Raw genomic sequence first — 17333 nt, 5'->3', positions numbered from 1 at the left:
ATATGAACACGAAACACGTTGCGCGAGCATGCGAACTAGGGGATAGGGGATAATACATAATTGGGGAAAATATTAATAATGGACAGCTAATGATTATGCAATAAAATTTACATCTTAAAATAAGGCCATGCTGAAGTGGAGGAAATGCGACATATTGATTAAGATAATCTTGTTAAGTTAGATTAAGATAATTATTAATTAAATTTAATAAATACGGCTCAGTCCGTTCTTCTAAGATAAAAAAAAATAAAAAAACTGTGAAAAACCATCTCTTCTGAAGTCTAACAATCCAAGAATGTAGTACTGAATACAGGCCATTATATAGCCATTGTTTACCTGAATACGCCCCAACTTCAAATCACATAATGCAATAGAGTAAAAGACCAATTAAACCTGGTACGCGTTTGCGACAAAACATGACATTTTATTTCACATTTCAGTGGAAAAATTATTCAAACACAAGTCTTCACAACATGGCCAGGAATGTTTCAAATTTTTGTTACCGTTCTTACCGATCTTCACTTGGCTCATCTTTCCTATTAGAGCGTTGCACCGAACGCACTTCCGGTGTAGGTGTCGTTGTTTATGGCACGGTCAATGATCTGTTTCCAAATCGGGTCAAGGGACAGCAGCTTCGGATTGCCGACAATAATCAAGGCGACCTTGGCACGTGAAATAGCCACGTTGATTCGCTTTTCGTCCGCCACGAAGCCTAGTGCCTGCTGCTTGTTCTTCACACTCCAGGACGAAGGTGAGCGAACTGTTGACAAAATGATAACGTTACACTCTTGACCCTGAAATAGTTCCACAGTGCCGACTTGAGGTGCGTCGTTCAACTGCACTTGCTGAAACATGCACTGGATGTGATGTATCTGCATCCTGTACGGCGTAATGACGCCGATATCATGCGGTTCATAGCCCTTTCCGAGCAGTGTCTCTACCAGCCAGCACACGGCTTTCGCTTCTTCGAGATTGTACCACGAGGTGCTGCCGCGTGACTGACGGTTGAGTCCGTCGACACCGTGGAAAAAGACCCCGCAGTCGGGCGTTCCACGCTTCACGTCCAGGTGGAGGTGCAGGATGCTTAGAAGCTTCATGTGGGATTCATCGTTCTCCGAGAGGAAGGGAATGAGCTTGCCACCGTAGAATAGCTCATTGTAGACGGACAGCACTGAAGGAATTGAGCGATAGTTGATGCGCAACATGCTGACCAACCGGGAATCATAACCACCCGTCTCGGGAAAGCGTTCTTTATCTTCAGCGTACATCGGCATGGTCTCGAGTAAGCGTTCGAGAAGCGATGTTTTCAAGTGTATCGGCGTCGCATAGCGATTCGTGGTGACGGCCCCGAGCTGCTGGGGATCGCCAACCAGTACCACTGTGCCGTTGGTGCGATGGCTCAAACAGATCGGGATCAGCGATTCCGGCTCTAGGCACATTCCCGCCTCGTCGATGATAATGTGCGTGAAGTGGTTTGAGGGAAAGCTTTGCTTTAGCAGCATACCGATGCCGTTGCAGGTGCTGATCGTTACCCGATGATAACCAATGGACTTCTCCTGTACCATCATCTCGCGCAATCGACGCGTGGTTTCGTCGTCTTCGTCATCTAACTCGTCTACATTTTTTTCCTCGTCTAAGTTAACCGCAGCGCAGTAGTCGGTGAGGTTGGGAGGAATTCGTTTCAGGGTTACCTGACTCTTGCTGACGAGGCGAATAAGGTCTCCTGGCTTGAGCACAGCAGTTTGGACAAGACGATCCGTAATTAAATACGCAGCACTATTTGAAGGCGTGGCGACGATTAGCCTGCAGTCCGGTATGTTGCCCACTAGCTGACTGATCAGCTCAACTATCATTACAGTCTTACCCGTTCCGGGTGGTCCAACGATAATGTACGGAAAGGGACGAGCTTCGGCACGCAGCACGTTCGCGATTGCCGCCTTCTGGTACACGTTCAATTTATCGTTACACCATGGAAGTATCCTCTCACCATTGCTGCCCTTTAACACCAACTCTTCTCGCTCGTTCAGACGCACATCCAGCTTTGGTTCGCTGAAATTGATACACTGTGGGAACAAGTAACCGGGACCCATCACCTCTACTATCTTTTCCAGTGCATAATGCTGCCTACGGAACCCCCCACGCTCCAGAACAAATCGAACCTGATAAGTTTCCCCTTTATAGCTCTCATGAAATTTTCTATTAAATAAAAGGTACACCTTATCGTGCACTATTTTTTGTATAGAACCTTGAAAACCATTGTGTTTGTAACCGGTTCGATTGTCTTGCCCGGATAGCTTCGCGCACACTGTGGTGCCAACGGACAACGAGTTCCCTGACTTGTGAACACCTGGCAGATACAGAGTCAGAAACTCGTCGTGGCGTGCAAACTTAGCCTGCTCCAGGTCATATTTGCTTCCGGAAAAATTGATTTGTTCCTGAATCTCTTCAAGATAGAGGAAAGTGTGAAACTGTCCACTATAGTTTGCCGGCGTCAGTTGATCTTTCAAGCTATACGGTGGTGCATAGAGACAATTCTGGATAGCTAACACATCTTTCGTACCGCTAACCAGCTTAAACAGTTCAGTAGGCACCTCAAACTGGGCAATGGTTACGTTGTCGATAACTTTCAGCACCTCTATTCTGCGAATTTTGACGGACTTCTCACTCGGACTATTCAAAGCGGCCTGGTTGCTCTTGACGAGTTTGCTTGGAATCTTCTTTTGAACAATTGCCGTTACATCGTTTTTACATTCAACGGATGGCACAACAAGTTTCATGCTAATGCAACGGCGTGAAACATATTCGTTTTCGACGGCCTGATACTGCACAGTGTCGCCATCTTTCGGGCTGTGGTTTGCGACCAACGAAGCATTGTAGTAGAATTCGTCTTTGTTACATATTTTACCAATATTCCCTTCACCTACCACCACTTTACCGGTGCCAGACATCATGCGCAAGGGTTTAACTGTTCTGAACACGTCCTCTTTCAAATCGCAGAGGGTTACGTAGTCACCGAGTTCCGGGGCGAACGTAATCTGTGTTTTGTCGCGTTCAAGAACAATTACATCCTTTCCCTTGGTTTTCACCGTGATTGTTAGGGGGTCCTTGCTGATAACTTGGCCTGATCCGTGGCACTCGAGTTTTCCATTTCGGCCTGCATCGCATGTTTCGCTCTATCGAAGGCCAGAAAAGAATCGGAAAAGAAAGCCAGATCAGTGGTGTGTTGTTGAAAATAGATACTGTTTAGAACAATGTTGTACTGACCTTTGGGACGGTGGTTTTTTCGTTCTTCTCGCCTATCACCATTTTTATTACCTTCGTCGAGCCACTTGTATGATTTTTTGATAAAATAGAAGATCAAGCCGCGTGTTATCCCGCCATCCAGCCCGCCAATAGGGCAACTCTTCGGCAACTGTAGATTGCAGCAAACTCGCTGTAAAATTTAAAAAACTTTCTTTTAGGAGGTCATTCCAACATTACTTTAAAAAAAGAATAGTAAGCTGGTCGCATAGAAAGCTGTTTAAAACACTGCGGATGCAGGGATAGAACTAATGGGGTGCCAGGAACTTGTGGATCGAATCGTACTAGCTCAATCCTTTGCGCAGCAACTTACAAGGAACGCAGGAACGATAAGTTTCGGAAGCACATACGGAACAACACACAAATGGCCCAACTAACGAGGTTGTTGTAATTTAGACGTTTGCGCTTTTGCATAAATTCAAAGTGACTTAACATACTTGTTTAAACCTTGGCAAAGTAAATTGATTGTAGAAGCAATAAACGCATTTTCTTGAACAGATAAATTACAAATACTCACAGCGTCGTTTGGATGTACCGATTGCCGGCAACAATGAACGCAATCACCAAGAGCCCTATATAACGGCAAAGAAGTAAGCGCTGAAAACAAGATGGCGGTTGAGCAGCGAGCCTCCAGCTCATTCGGAGACGCCCCAAAGCCCGAGGTTACGGCAGCAACCAGTTTGAGGTTTTACAACAAGAACGCCGACCCGAAAAACAGATATACGATCCTATTGCCGCGAAACCCACAGGCAAGGGTTCGTGTAGGAGTCCTCCGAAAAAGTCACATGCAGGTCCCTTAACACAAGCCGGTCCGACGTCTCCTTAACCTCCCCAACAACCCGAACTGCCTGTCGTGCTAATTAGCCTCTTCTCGATTAGAACACTTACCAAGTGAATCAGCAATCAATGCGATGCAATCAACAAATCGAAGATTATGGTGCTTAGCGATCCTGAAAGCGACGCGGAAAGAACTTCTTAGAAGTTCACTTTACACTCTTCGTTGCACTGACTGACTGACTTACTCATTCGGAGGGAATGAAATTGTCTTCCCACCTTCACACAGTAACTCACCTACTAAATGTTAATATCCAAAAAAAGATAATTGATGCTGGACAAGCACGGCCAATATGTGATTATTCTGATTTTGATGGTAAATGCCGCTGGAACTGAACTTTTCTATGCGCACTCACTGACGCACATCCGTTCGGTACGATTGTCACACAGAAAATGAAAAATGGCGAAGAGCGACTTGGATCGCCCGCAAATCTGAAATTCGCACAACTCTTTCGATTTTGAAATTTCAAAACATAACGAACATTTCCGTTAGAAACAAAGAAGCGGCAAAGTTTCTAACTTCACAGTAATCTTGGGTTTTCTCTCTCGCAAAGCTTTGCCAGCAACCCAGGTGCGGACCACGGACTGCTTTAATCGATAACTGTTTTTTTTCTAAATAACGGTACATTATCCTTTGAAGACCATGCAAACGATCGTTTTAAAGTTGTTAACAAAAATTGGCTCAAAAGAGCAATATTTATCAGTCTTTTTACTTTATCAGATCCTTTCTCGGAATCTACGCAACCACGAAGGCTAAATCATGGGACTGGTCATAGTAACGAAATACCATATAACATAGCTGAAATAACTGAAACATATAACTGAACTGAAACTCAAAATTTGAAGTCGACCAAGCACCCTCAACCGGCTAGTCTTGAACGGACTCTGAGAGATGCTATAAATTATATAACAATTAGACATTTAGAAACGGCGACCAGCAAAACTTATTGTCCATTTCTATGTTTCGTAATCTCGATCAACTTTGTACGCAAAACAATAAAACTCATTTTTCCATAAAGTGGTTTGTGTAGCTGTGTAGCTGTTTTAGGAAACTTCCCTCAATACACTTGAAGTGTAATTCATTATCAGAAATGTTTTTCGTTTCTCTTCATAGACTATCAATGCTATATGCCACAGGTTGGAGGCGGAAGTTTCAATAGGGCACGAAACCCACCAAAACGCAAAACATCATGGAGTTCAGCCGATCGACACTCGTATTGGTTTGTTCTAGTAACATTTTAGCAGTTAAATTTATTGTTTCATACATCATTAAACCTTACCAACTAAACAGAACGTTTGGATTTCTGCATGAGTCCGTGTATGTTTGTGTGTGTGTGCGTCACTGTGTACTGTACGACGTTAGCGCGTTGGGCAACGATCCGACCATATCTCTCTCCCACCCACCCGGGGAGGGCATGAGGATCGGCGATCGGTTGTCCGGCGCGTGGTGTACGTAAACTTTACGACCTTTGTGTGTGTGTGGTGTTTGTAGGTGTGTATTGTTTTCGGTTACATGCGACAAATACGTTTAACGATGTGGCTCTTCCTAGCGAGCACCGAGAATAATAATTTATGCATGGCTGCCGATGGCCGCACCGCTCGCACCCATGCACATGCACGTCTTGTAGTAGGAGGTAAAGGGTGGGCGTGGGTGATATTGGAGGCAGGGGGCGTAGAGATTTAATCCTTCGTCTGCATGTACTTGATCAGATCGACGACGCGGTTGGAGTACCCGAACTCGTTGTCGTACCAGGAGATCAGCTTGACGAAGGTGTCGCTCAGCTGGATGCCAGCCTTGGCGTCAAAGATCGACGAGTGGGTGTCGCCGACGAAATCAGTGGAAACCACCTCCTCGTCGGTGTAGTCCAGGATGCCCTTCATCGGTCCGTTGGCGGCCTCCTTCACCTTCTCCTTGATGACATCGTACGAGGCCGGTTTGGCCAGACGCACGGTAAGATCCACGACGGAAACGTTGGGCGTTGGCACGCGGAACGCCATGCCGGTAAGCTTGCCATTCAGGGCCGGGATGACTTTGCCGACGGCCTTGGCCGCACCGGTGGCCGCTGGGATGATGTTCTGAGCCGCACCGCGACCATCACGCCACAGCTTTCCGGACGGTCCATCGACGGTCTTCTGGGTGGCGGTGGTTGCGTGCACCGTGGTCATCAGACCCTCCAGGATGCCGAAGTTATCGTTGATAACCTTAGCCAGCGGCGCCAGACAGTTGGTGGTGCAGGATGCATTCGACACGACCTTCATCGACGGTTGGTAAGCGTCGAGGTTGACGCCAACGACGAACATTGGGGCGTCGGCCGATGGGGCCGAGATGATGACCTTCTTGGCGCCACCCTCCAGATGGGCGGATGCCTTCTCGATCGTGGTGAAGACACCGGTCGACTCAACGACGTACTCCGCACCGGCCTTGCCCCACGGGATGGTCTTCGGGTCGCGCTCCTGGAAGACGGCGATCTTCTGACCGTTCACCACCAGCATACCGTTCTCGGACTTCACTTCGCCCTTGAAGCGACCGTGAGTCGAATCGTACTTGAACAGATACACCATGTAGTCGACACCGATGAACGGATCGTTCACGGCCACCACCTGAGCGCCCTTGGCGATGGCGGCACGCAGGACCAGGCGACCGATGCGGCCGAATCCGTTAATTCCAATCTTCGACATTATTGCTGGTAAGTTGCTGCTTCACAAGCGAACGACACGAAACTGCAAACGGAAGAATGAATTAGTAAGAACGAATCACGCCACGCAATTCCAGGCACCATCGGCTGGAATTTGATCGCTCTTATCACATTAGTAAGGGGGGGACCTATGACCCGAGTGAAAGGTCATTCTTTTAGGAGAATCACTGTTACCTAATACCGAGCGGCTAGTTGTATCAGCGACCATTGATCGCGCCAGGAGATGTGATTTAAAAATAGGCGCGAGTGTGTGATTTGCCGTGCGCCGGTAGATTCACGGCTCTCGCATTTCGGAGGGACTCAAATCCTTTCCATTGAATAACCTCAGTCAGAACATCGCATTGAAGCTCCCGAAGCCAAATTCTGTTCTTGGTCGAGATGTCAATCTTCCAGTCTGTGGCACACACACACACACGCGCAAACCGGCAAACACGCGTTTGGCCGCGCTCGCACACTCTCGCGCACCCGCGATGTTTTCGCGTACCACTACCATGACGCGACGACGCAACATAGAGATACTCATCGCATCGTGCGGTACGACCGTCCCCGTGTTCGCAAGGGCGAATAGCGGTCAAATGGAAAAAATGTTCTCGCAAACATGCAGAGGCCGGTTGGTGGCGGGCGGGCAGACTACAAATCACTTTTTCTTTCTTTTCACCTAATCTGCTTCCCTGCATGCAGCTGTCCCCGGTTCGGTTGTGGTGCATAAATCGTTAACTAAAGATAAGTTGGCGATAGCAACACGACCCAAAAGCGGCAACCGCCCCGGCAAGACCCCCCGTCAATTTGTAGTTGTGTGATGCAACTGCACCGCAACGAACATTAGGTGATTGTGAAAATTTGATTAGGCCAATTGTACCAAACATCCAACTCTCAATTTTGTTCGAAGTACAACGAACTCTTCTAACAACATAAAAAAGCGTCACCGATGTCTACTCGATGCTGTACGAATTTTGGACCAAACGACCAAAAAACAAGTTTCGCAAATCTTGTCATTCTTCCGAGAAGGAAGAATGCGAAAACATGCCGGGTACGAGACCGGATAAGAACGGAACCGGGGGACCTTCGCTATCTCCGTCGAAATGGAGACCGTTCCATCACTCACATCCCAGCTCCTTTTTTTCACCACTGCTGGGTTTACAAAAATCGATCAAAGATGCCACTTATTGGACTACGAGAGGGTGAAGCCCCCCCCGCCCACAAACTGCTACTCACCGTAGAGGCTGCTGCTGGTTCCCGGGAAGGTTTTGGCTGTACGGCTGTACAAAACTGAGTGTCTGAAAACTGAAACCTGAAAACGGTTTTGTGCTTCGCAGCGGCCACCCGGTGCGATTGGTGTAGTGTGAAGCCGGTTATTGCGCATGCCGGCACGTACACACACTCACTCGCAGCAATCGGCCACCGTAAAATTGCCGCGGACAAGGCACTTTACGCATCACTATCAACACGACCGGCGAAATCTGTCACCAACACGGCGGAACTTAGTTTTCCATCGTTTTCCCCGATCGCAGGATCCAAAGATTCATGATCATGATCCGAGAAGAAGCATCGAAGGCACGGGTATTTTCTGGCAACTGCTACGAGTTGGCAAGCGGTCGTTGTTTGGGGTCATCAAAGTCCACCTGCAACGGGGTGGTGATTAGGTTTTTTGTTCTTGGGCTTTGTGTTTTTGTTCCGATTTGTCCTTGAAACAAGCGCACCCCGCGACCTTCGGTAGGGTTAACGGTGAAATGGATGGTAAAGTTTCATGCGAAAGATGACATAATTTATTAGCGGATTGCAAATACGTTTCGCAATCAAAGAAATAAAACAATGCGTTGGCAATAGAACCTTGCTTCCCCTAGCAACAAACACTAGCTGGCACACCCAGAAGGGGAAAACAATTGGATTCACGCAATCAGTGGGGTACGTTTTCTCCCCTGCAGTACGTTGGTAGTGGTGACTTTTCCGTCGCGATTGCCTACATTCAGGCGTTCATGGCAAATGGCAGGGAGTAATCTCCGGAAAGGAAAATTGGCGAAGCAAATTCACTTTCAACCGAGCCACGGCGGAAAGCTGTTCTTGCTTTCGATGACGAATAATCTATTGCATTCCCGTCGTGGTGGTGGTTGTGGTGGGTTGTTTCTTCACTCCCGTCTCATGCGTTTGACATTGACCAAGGGTATTCTAGTCGTGCGTTTGAAATGAAAACGAATTTCGAATTTCGTCAACAACCGAACGAAACTTAGAACGGAAAATTCTTTCGGCTACAATCAGCATTAACATATTTGCTGACAATCAGCCTATCAACGTTCTGTTTCCCGGAGCAGGAGCGCGATAAGCAGCTAATCGTACACGTCAGTGCCACTGGATCCCCTTCCAGCACCCTCCAAAGGGGGCACGGCCGGTCCCGGGATCAGCAGTTCCGATAATCGAACACTCTCACCGTCGTCGTGGCGTGGCGTATGGCCAGATGACTTTCGTTTTCGTTGCATGTCGTCAACCGGGAACCGAAGATGACTCTCCTCTGGATGTGACCTTCAGCCAGAACTCTATGTAACTTGCTCACACACGCACACGCGCTCTCTATTTCTTTCGCTCATTCACTTTCTACGTTGATTAGGTGTCCGCAAGGAATGACCTTCCTGTAACCCACGGCGGGAGGAGTACATAAACACGATGTGCAAGTTTTCGTCGGCTTGGATCGATGTTTTTTCGCCTATGGTCTATATGCCGCACCCAGTACCCCCTACGAAAAATGGTCAAAGGGTCATAACGCAATAATAGACTACACGTGCTGACCATATGACGTCACATCGCGATGCCAGAGCATACCGTGCCGCGAGATGTGCTCCCACTATTCTGCACGAAGGACAACCATTTCATCTGACTTCCTGATTCTTTAGCATTGCCACTAGAAACAATGTTTCATGGACACCAAGTTAGAACGAACTGATGTAAAGTTTTTCTTTATTTTCAATCCAAAAAAGGAACTTTGTTCTTAATTTAAATGCACCGCTGAACGCGCTCTCGATCATTGGAAGTGCCGCAAGATTCGAGTTCAATGGTCCTCACACGCTTCCCGTGGGTTATTTAAAGATTAACAGAAACAGGGTACAAAAAGGAATAGACACTAAAATTGCATCTCAGAAGAGTGTCTGTTTTTGTATTTTGTTATACATTTAAAACAAGAGTTTCTTGTGTAAAAAATAAATTTTCACTACATAACTATACTCTATTAACACTTGATTTTGCAGTTTCATGATGGTTTTTGTTGCATTTCATCGACCCTTCATTACTGGTTGTGATTTCACGTTGGTAATATTGTTGCATTCGTGACCCGGTACCGGTACAACCGCAGAACAAGGTTCGCAGGATAAATTAGATATCGGTTTGTAACCTTGTCTCACAAGGCTCTTTTCTTTTCTGTTGCTCGTTATGGGGACAACCGCACGTGTTGTGTATAGTTTAAAATTTGAACGTTTCGTAAATTGTTTGGACATCTAGCGAAAACTTTGCATTTCTAACCTTGTACTAGTCCAATGAAGTTGTGCTTGAAGCCAATCGAAAGCTCAAAAGTCACCCTGGAAAGTGACACGAAACAGTTGCGCTCAAAATGCATACAATCATTTACTCTATGCACCCCACAAACCACTCGAACTTTGCTGTCGTTCACCCGTCCTATAACGACACACCGATCTCACCTGGTCAATGGCAAAGGAAAACCTACTTCCACATCATTTTTGCATTTACTCGCCTTTCTCTGCGACTTCATCTCTAGCAATATATGTACACCACCATGGAAGAACTGTAGAACCTGCCGGCGTGAGGTGCTTAGGCTTTTTCAAGGGAAGAGAGTTCGCAGCTTAACCTAGTTTATGTACCTTACTGAAGGTATGGTGCGATTTTGCACGAATTGATTGCGATACTCTCGCAAATCGGCCTGGCCTAGCTGTTTCTTATGTCGAAAAGATCAAACCGTTTACGGTGTGTGGTTGTGGTTGGGTGCCATTCCGAACCGGAAGCAGCTTTTAGCTAATCGTAGACATTTGTTGCGTAAGTGGAGCGTCGAAGTGCGCAGGAACGGTCGTCAGGGCATCGGCAGCTGTGCGCGATGTGGAGCAGTTCTAGGAAAAGGAGGAAACATTAGCTAGCTTTCTTTCTTTTTTGCTGGAGCAAAGTTTGCTAAGCCTACCTTTGGCTGAATGCGATAGGTATCGACACATTCGACTTTCAGTGGAACTGTTTCGACAACAAAATCGTAACCATACGATCGCACCACGAGCAGCGTATGGAGCGGCACATTAATGTACGGCACATCATCTACAACGTCGGAAACGGGATAATGATTAAACATCCTGCCAGGCTCTCCGATTCCATTTCGTTACCAACCCGGCTTGACACCCTTAAAGTACGCCATAATGCAGCGCAGCACGGCCTGATGGGAGACAACGAGGACGTCGGTCTTGCTGAGCAGCGCCTGCACCACGCTGTCGACCCGTTGCAGCAAATCCAAATACGATTCCCCGTGCGGGTAGCGATACTTGAACTTGTCCTGATCGCGCCAGGCAAACTCCTGTGGGAAGCGTTCTTGGATCTCTTCGTACGTCAAGCCCTCGCAGATTCCAGCATTGATCTCGTTCAGATCTTTAATGGCCGCCCGCGGTCCCGGAATACTCTGGACGGTGTGTACCGTACGGCGGAGCTCGGACGTCCAGATCTGCAAACGATGCAAAACATGTTAATACTTTTAATCGACTTGACCGAAAGATCGTTTGCCCTACCACTTTCGGCCGCGGACAATCCGGATTCGAACCAGGACCTCCCAGCTGGCGCGCCAACCGTTCGCCGTACTTCATTCCGCGTGGTGACAGATCCGCATCACCTCCGATTCGTCCCAAAACGTTATATTCGGATTCACCGTGCTGTGGAGATGGATAACGTTAATTCGGCTTGTTCCGCGTTCAGTGTGTTCTATTGCATTACCCGACTAAAGTAGAACGTCTGCTGGCGAATAACCGGACTGGCTAGAACGCCTAGGATCGCCGTCTGAATAGCGCCACGGACACCGCGAGCCGCGACGGAGTGGCACAGCGGATCCTCGGAGTTATTCACCGTAATCAGGGGGCCCTCGGATGCGCTGCACGGTTCGAACTGTGCCGTGTGCGCGGTGTTGCTATCGCGAAGACGTTGCTCCCAGTCGTGGGTCTGATCGTGCTGGCGATAAAACTGAACCGTATCGGCAATGTTCTCCTCCAGACACTTGTCATTGCACGTGAACTCGATCAGCAGATGGTGAAACACGGCATCACAGCAGAACGAGGCCACCGTTTGGCGGGTGGCCCGGGTTAAATGCATTCCATCGATGATCTGTAATATTTGGCGAAACATTAGCCGTATTTGGGTGAGTTGCATTCTAAGGTAAGAACTTACAGCGACATTATTTCCTTCCTTGAAGAAAAGACTGATTTCGCACAGCGTGTCGGTTGTGGCATTCGTGTCAACCGTAAACACTGCAAAGAGGAGACCACATTGAATGTTAAAACCGTTGCTTTAATGCTAAACAATGTATTATTCAATAAATCTCTTCATCAATTACTTGTTTCCAATTTTACTGTTATTAATCAATTTATCAAATGATTTGGAATCACGTGCCTCTTACTGGCCGGAAAGGAAACCTCTCTTTTTATCGAGGAAAAGCTTTCGTAACAACTGTTTGTGGCACAGCCAAAACGACACAATTGCACACAAATATCATATCAAGACAGTAAATTAGGGAGCCGTTCTTAGATAATTGAATTGCTACTAATAAGAGAGGGAAACAGATAACGCGGCCGCCCCGTCGGTGATCCGTGCTCACTTCACGCACAAACAAGTAAACAAACATTTCTTGCCGCCTGACCTTGGGGCGTGACATTGAGCATCGCTCTCGCTTTCCAACCGGCAAGACTATTTTCCGGTGAATTCACTCAACCGGCAAACGAATGTTGAATGGCCACATCCAGCCCAAACCGCATCGGACAAAATGTCACGTAGCCGTACGATATGAAATGAAGTTTGGTGCGTTGTATTTAGCGGTGATGATTTCATCGAGTTGGCCATCCCTTAGCTGACCAACTGATTAAAGCAACCGTATGCGTCTTACCTTTGGCTCCCTCGCCTCGCCAGCTTAGATGTCGGGCCACTTTATGTGCGGCCAGCGACTTCCCGCGGCACGGTAACCCAACGACGGTTACCACGAGCGGGGCCCGCAGCGGACAGGGTTGCTGGGCCGCCGTTGTTGTTGTGCTGCTGCCGCTGCCGGCCATCATCGACGCCGCTCCATCGCGTGCTCCTGTGAGAAAAGAGGGATGAAGGAAGTTATTACTCCGCTACGATTCGGTATCTCGTAAGTTTGGATGGAAATGATTAAGTTTAGATTTTGTTCGACCGGAAGTGTGATAACGGGGGGACACTACACAAGTGTCGTGCAGCGCAGACGTAATTTTTTTGTCTCATCGGAACCAGTCACCAAGAAACCAAAACAAGAGACCGCAATCGGCACTGGCGCCGGTCAAAACGCACCCGGTGCATACCGAAAAGGAGCTGCCACAAAAAAGCAAACATAACCACACACTGTTCTTATCATTCACCCATACACACGCTTCGCGTTGTCACCGTCTGGTGGCGGCGAAAGGGTCACAGAACGGATAATGTGAAGGAAGTGACCAAAAACAACAAACACACGTACACACACACACGACCCGCACAGTCATTTGCACCGGAACGGAATTGCAATCCTGGTCACACGGGGGGGCACGTAACCTCCGTGGTGCGAAACAACGCAAAATCGGGAGCACAACAACTGCGAGAAACCGGTCCACAAGGAATGCACTCTTCTATTTACTTGCAGACTTGCCAGCATTGTGGCCGCCTCCGTTGTTGTCGCTACCGCCGCCGCCGCTGTCATCGTTCCGCGAAGGGGCCGGAGCAGCAGCAGCCAGCAACGTCGTCGTCGAGTTCGAGTCGTCCGGTGGACAGTTCATGTGTTCATCAGAGGGGCGATGCACAAAACTGAAAACAAAAGTGAAATTTCCACCGCCTCACGGCGTCGGCGGGCGCGTGTGTTGCGTGCTTTTTTTCGGACCTCGCCAGCGTGTGTTTCCCTTTCGTTTTTCTTGACGACGTTTCGTTGGTTGGCTCACCACCATCACCACAGAGGCAGTGGCAGCCGGTACCCTTTTTGGGGCGAAGCGAGAGCGAGAGGCCGATAGCGCGGCTCCGGGGCGCCAGCAAGAAAGGGGTGTGCGTTTCGAGGAGAGCGCTCGCGGCGCATGTGTCCGTCCGTCCGATGCGTGCGTTTGGTTGCGTGACTCTCTCAGAGCAAACGTGCGTGGCCACAGACTCAGACTCTCTCGATATGGTGTTCTACTATACGTTCGGCGCCGCGGTCATCGGCCGGCTCCCCAAAAAAGAACAGACTCGAGAGCGAGAGCCCCCCTTATCACCACTACGAACGAGAGAACTAGGGGGGCGCGGCAGGAGGCTACCCCCCTCGATCCGAAGGTGTGTTGATTCTTTCCGAAACCGGGTCCGGGAACGAACCAATAAGGCACCAGCGACCCGACTTGGAATAGGTATTAGCACTTGGCCAGACGTGTGTGTTAGCCTCGAGGCCGATTGTTAGGAAATTGGAAAATCGTACCTTTGACCTCCGGCGGGCCAAGGAAACGACGGCATGACGCAATGGTGTGGCGCCGCGAGGAAAACGCGTACAAACAGCTGAAGCGTTGTGTTGTCTTCGAGTAGGGAGTAACAAGTACTATTTGTAATACTATCAAGATTTTTAGATTGATTAAAAATTGGCAAAATTCGAACGAAGTACACAACGAAGTACAGTGAATGGCGGAAAGAAGTTTAGTTTCCGAACACAAAATATTTTAGGCAAAACGAGGACGAAAAATTTGCTTTAGTCAATCAAAAATCAATCAAAAACATTAAATGAGATGTGTAAATGAGAGTTTTGGTGTATTTAGGGATGATTGATACAAGAGAAAAATTTTAACCAAACATTCTGGTTTTATTATGTGGCCTTTTCTACAGTCCTCATGTATTATGGTTTGATAAATTTGGAATAATACAGGATAAGTCCAATACAGGTTTGATAAATTTGGATAAATACAGTCCAGATTGGTTTGATAAATTTTGCTAATTCTGTTAAATTGAGGGGGATTTTTACTTTATGGACAATATTTTAGGCGGAATGTAAAAGGTTTATGGAGGATAATTCGTGCAAAATCCATATTATTTTTACCACTAATACTCAATCTAATAACTTATTTACGTTATTAATTGGTTAACTTGCGATATTTAGAGGGTTCTACCATATTTCAAGATGAGAAGCAGCATAATGTCTTGTGAATTCTTCAGCATGCGTTTCTCAGCTTTAATTCTGCATTTTGAATATGAAAACATGTGAAAAATCACGTTATTATTGCTCATAAATTTAAAAAATGTACTCTAGTTGCTTTATTACCAAGCAAAACAAAGAAACTTGGTGTGAAAAATTGAAAACTTCAAGCTTCCTACTTAAACTAAACTTGTTTTCGTCTAACTCAAATTGACCTATGGCCACAAATGGCCCCACCAGTCTACTAGATTACATCTAAATGTTATTTTATCGCCCAAATTTTGCACTTAGAACCTCAATCTAACATTCAACGTCTCAAAAGAGCCATTCAAATAGAAGATGTACTCATATTTTCACATATTATTCAAATTTTCAGGAGCTATCCACTGCTTTTCGCCATCCACTGTATCTTATCAACAATTGTTACACGCGTGGCTTATCCACCTTCCGACTCGAAATAAGATGTAGAAAACGGAACACGACACAATCATTGTTGTCTTTCCGTTGATTTCGTTTCGTTCAACATCTCTTCTTCGTTGCCAGTCCGCTCAGTCTGTTAAAAGATAAACATAACCACCGCAGATGACGATCGTTCAAACAACTTGCTAAAAAAAAGGACATAGCCACCAAAAGCGGTCAATATTCTGTAAAATATTCAGTCACAGGACCATTTTCCCTACGGGTTGGATTTTTTCCATTCCAGCATGCCGGGGCAACGCATCGACTCCTTGTTTTGTATGGTACAAGATTTGTTCCCCCCGTTAGCTCGGGTTGCTAATCGGTCGTACCCGGTCCGGGTTGCTGTGTGTGCGTGCCAGGATTGGATTGGTTTCGCGTGCCACTGGACACCGGCCAGACAGACTGTCGCTAAACTCGATGGAGAACAACAAGAGGTCAGCGCGCATGTCGCATGCCGATATGTTGAAGTCCCCCCCAGGAAAGGGGATGTTTTGCGATGAGCTCACCAGACATTGTTCACGGTTCACGGTGTTTACAACGCATCTCTATTTATGGGGCACCGCTTCGTTTCCATCTGCACACCCGGACCCGGACTTTGACCCCCTCATTGCGACGCCGTGCTAAGAATAGATGCAAAGTAGCGAATTTTCCTCGCTCATCAAGTGGGTGAAATTGTTGTAGCGAATAACCACCTTTTTGGTTATGCTTCAGACTAGACGACGCCGTGGAGAGGTACCGTAAATTCGTAATCGAGATCGTTTGTCTGTAGCCAAACCTCCAGAACACGATTCACGATAAACATTCACTGATGGTTGCTCCTGGACAGTGATGGACTAAGTATCACTGGTTCACTTTGCACCTAGCAGCTCCCTGAGACTTTCTCGTTGCTCAGGAGGCGCAAGTAAATTCCCCGTGTACACGATCGCGCCCCGTCTGGCGCCCAAAACGAGATCGAAAGGAACACCGATCGCGATCGCGATGTCTCGTGAACTCGTTTGATTGGCGAACGGAAAGAAAATTAAATTATTAATGGAAAACTTGTCGCGCGGGTCGGAAGCGGCAGTTGTCTGAGCTGACGTGATACAGTGCCAATGCCGGTTAAAAAGCACTGGGATGCACGCACAGTTCCATATATTCCGCCCGGTTTCCTGCCAATGTCCGCCTGGGTGCCCGAGAGGAGGCAGCTTTCGATTTTCTGTCACAGTTGACCAGGTTACAGATACGAGGGCTAATCGTTTGATTTTATTTAAAAATAAATTAAATCATGCGTACAACATTCACTCGTATTAGTATTTCTATGCTAAGTATTTACGTTTCGAAACAATGACGAAACAATTTTACAAAATTCACATGATCCTTCTATCCTTTATTGTAGATGAATAAAACTTAGACACATGAAGGCTCTGTAGAGCAGGTTCCGATCCCTGCGTGCAATGTGCATGGGTGTCGGAAAAAACCTGTGTGACAGTTGAGCGACTTTTCTCCAATAAATTGAAAATCCATTGGCGCTCCGTGAACTACACACACAGTCACACAAACTGCTGCTGCACGAGAAAAACGTTCGATAATTTGTTTCGTCTGCAAGCATCGTTTCCTACTGATAGGGTGTAGACACGGAGAAAGGCGTTTGGGTCTACATACTGAGCTTGTTTGGTTGCAGCTATAACTGCCAACGC

The 17333-nt window shown here is 47.2% G+C and overlaps 3 protein-coding genes across 3 annotated transcripts in view; all 3 read right to left on the bottom strand.

The window, feature by feature from the left end:
* Window positions 1–539: 539 nt before the first annotated feature.
* LOC128270667 (probable RNA helicase armi) lies at window positions 540–3306 on the bottom strand. Its single transcript, XM_053008078.1, has 2 exons — window positions 3265–3306; window positions 540–3173 (listed from the first exon to the last, which is right to left on the bottom strand). The coding sequence occupies exons 1-2, from the start codon at window positions 3304–3306 to the stop codon at window positions 540–542; spliced, it is 2676 nt and encodes an 891-aa protein (XP_052864038.1).
* A 2045-nt stretch (window positions 3307–5351) lies between these two features.
* LOC128272231 (glyceraldehyde-3-phosphate dehydrogenase 2) lies at window positions 5352–8175 on the bottom strand. Its single transcript, XM_053010000.1, has 2 exons — window positions 8046–8175; window positions 5352–6855 (listed from the first exon to the last, which is right to left on the bottom strand). Exon 2 carries the CDS (start codon window positions 6811–6813, stop codon window positions 5815–5817), a length of 999 nt encoding a protein of 332 aa, XP_052865960.1. The 5' UTR covers window positions 6814–6855; window positions 8046–8175; the 3' UTR covers window positions 5352–5814.
* Window positions 8176–10452: 2277 nt separating this feature from the next.
* Window positions 10453–17333, bottom strand: part of LOC128274805 (6-phosphofructo-2-kinase/fructose-2,6-bisphosphatase-like) — a 64791-nt gene continuing 57910 nt past the window's right edge. Inside the window, exons 3-9 of the mRNA XM_053013117.1 lie at window positions 12955–13143; window positions 12243–12322; window positions 11796–12179; window positions 11594–11734; window positions 11202–11529; window positions 11005–11132; window positions 10453–10936 (exon numbers count right to left, since the gene is read on the bottom strand). Of these exons, the coding sequence (XP_052869077.1) occupies window positions 10841–10936; window positions 11005–11132; window positions 11202–11529; window positions 11594–11734; window positions 11796–12179; window positions 12243–12322; window positions 12955–13143 (1346 nt within the window). The 3' untranslated portion in view covers window positions 10453–10840. The remainder of the gene's footprint in view (window positions 10937–11004; window positions 11133–11201; window positions 11530–11593; window positions 11735–11795; window positions 12180–12242; window positions 12323–12954; window positions 13144–17333) is intronic.

This window comes from Anopheles cruzii, chromosome 3, assembly GCF_943734635.1.
Source record: "Anopheles cruzii chromosome 3, idAnoCruzAS_RS32_06, whole genome shotgun sequence".
Taxonomy (NCBI): Eukaryota; Metazoa; Arthropoda; class Insecta; order Diptera; family Culicidae; genus Anopheles; species Anopheles cruzii.
This window is presented reverse-complemented; position numbering and strand designations above follow the sequence as displayed.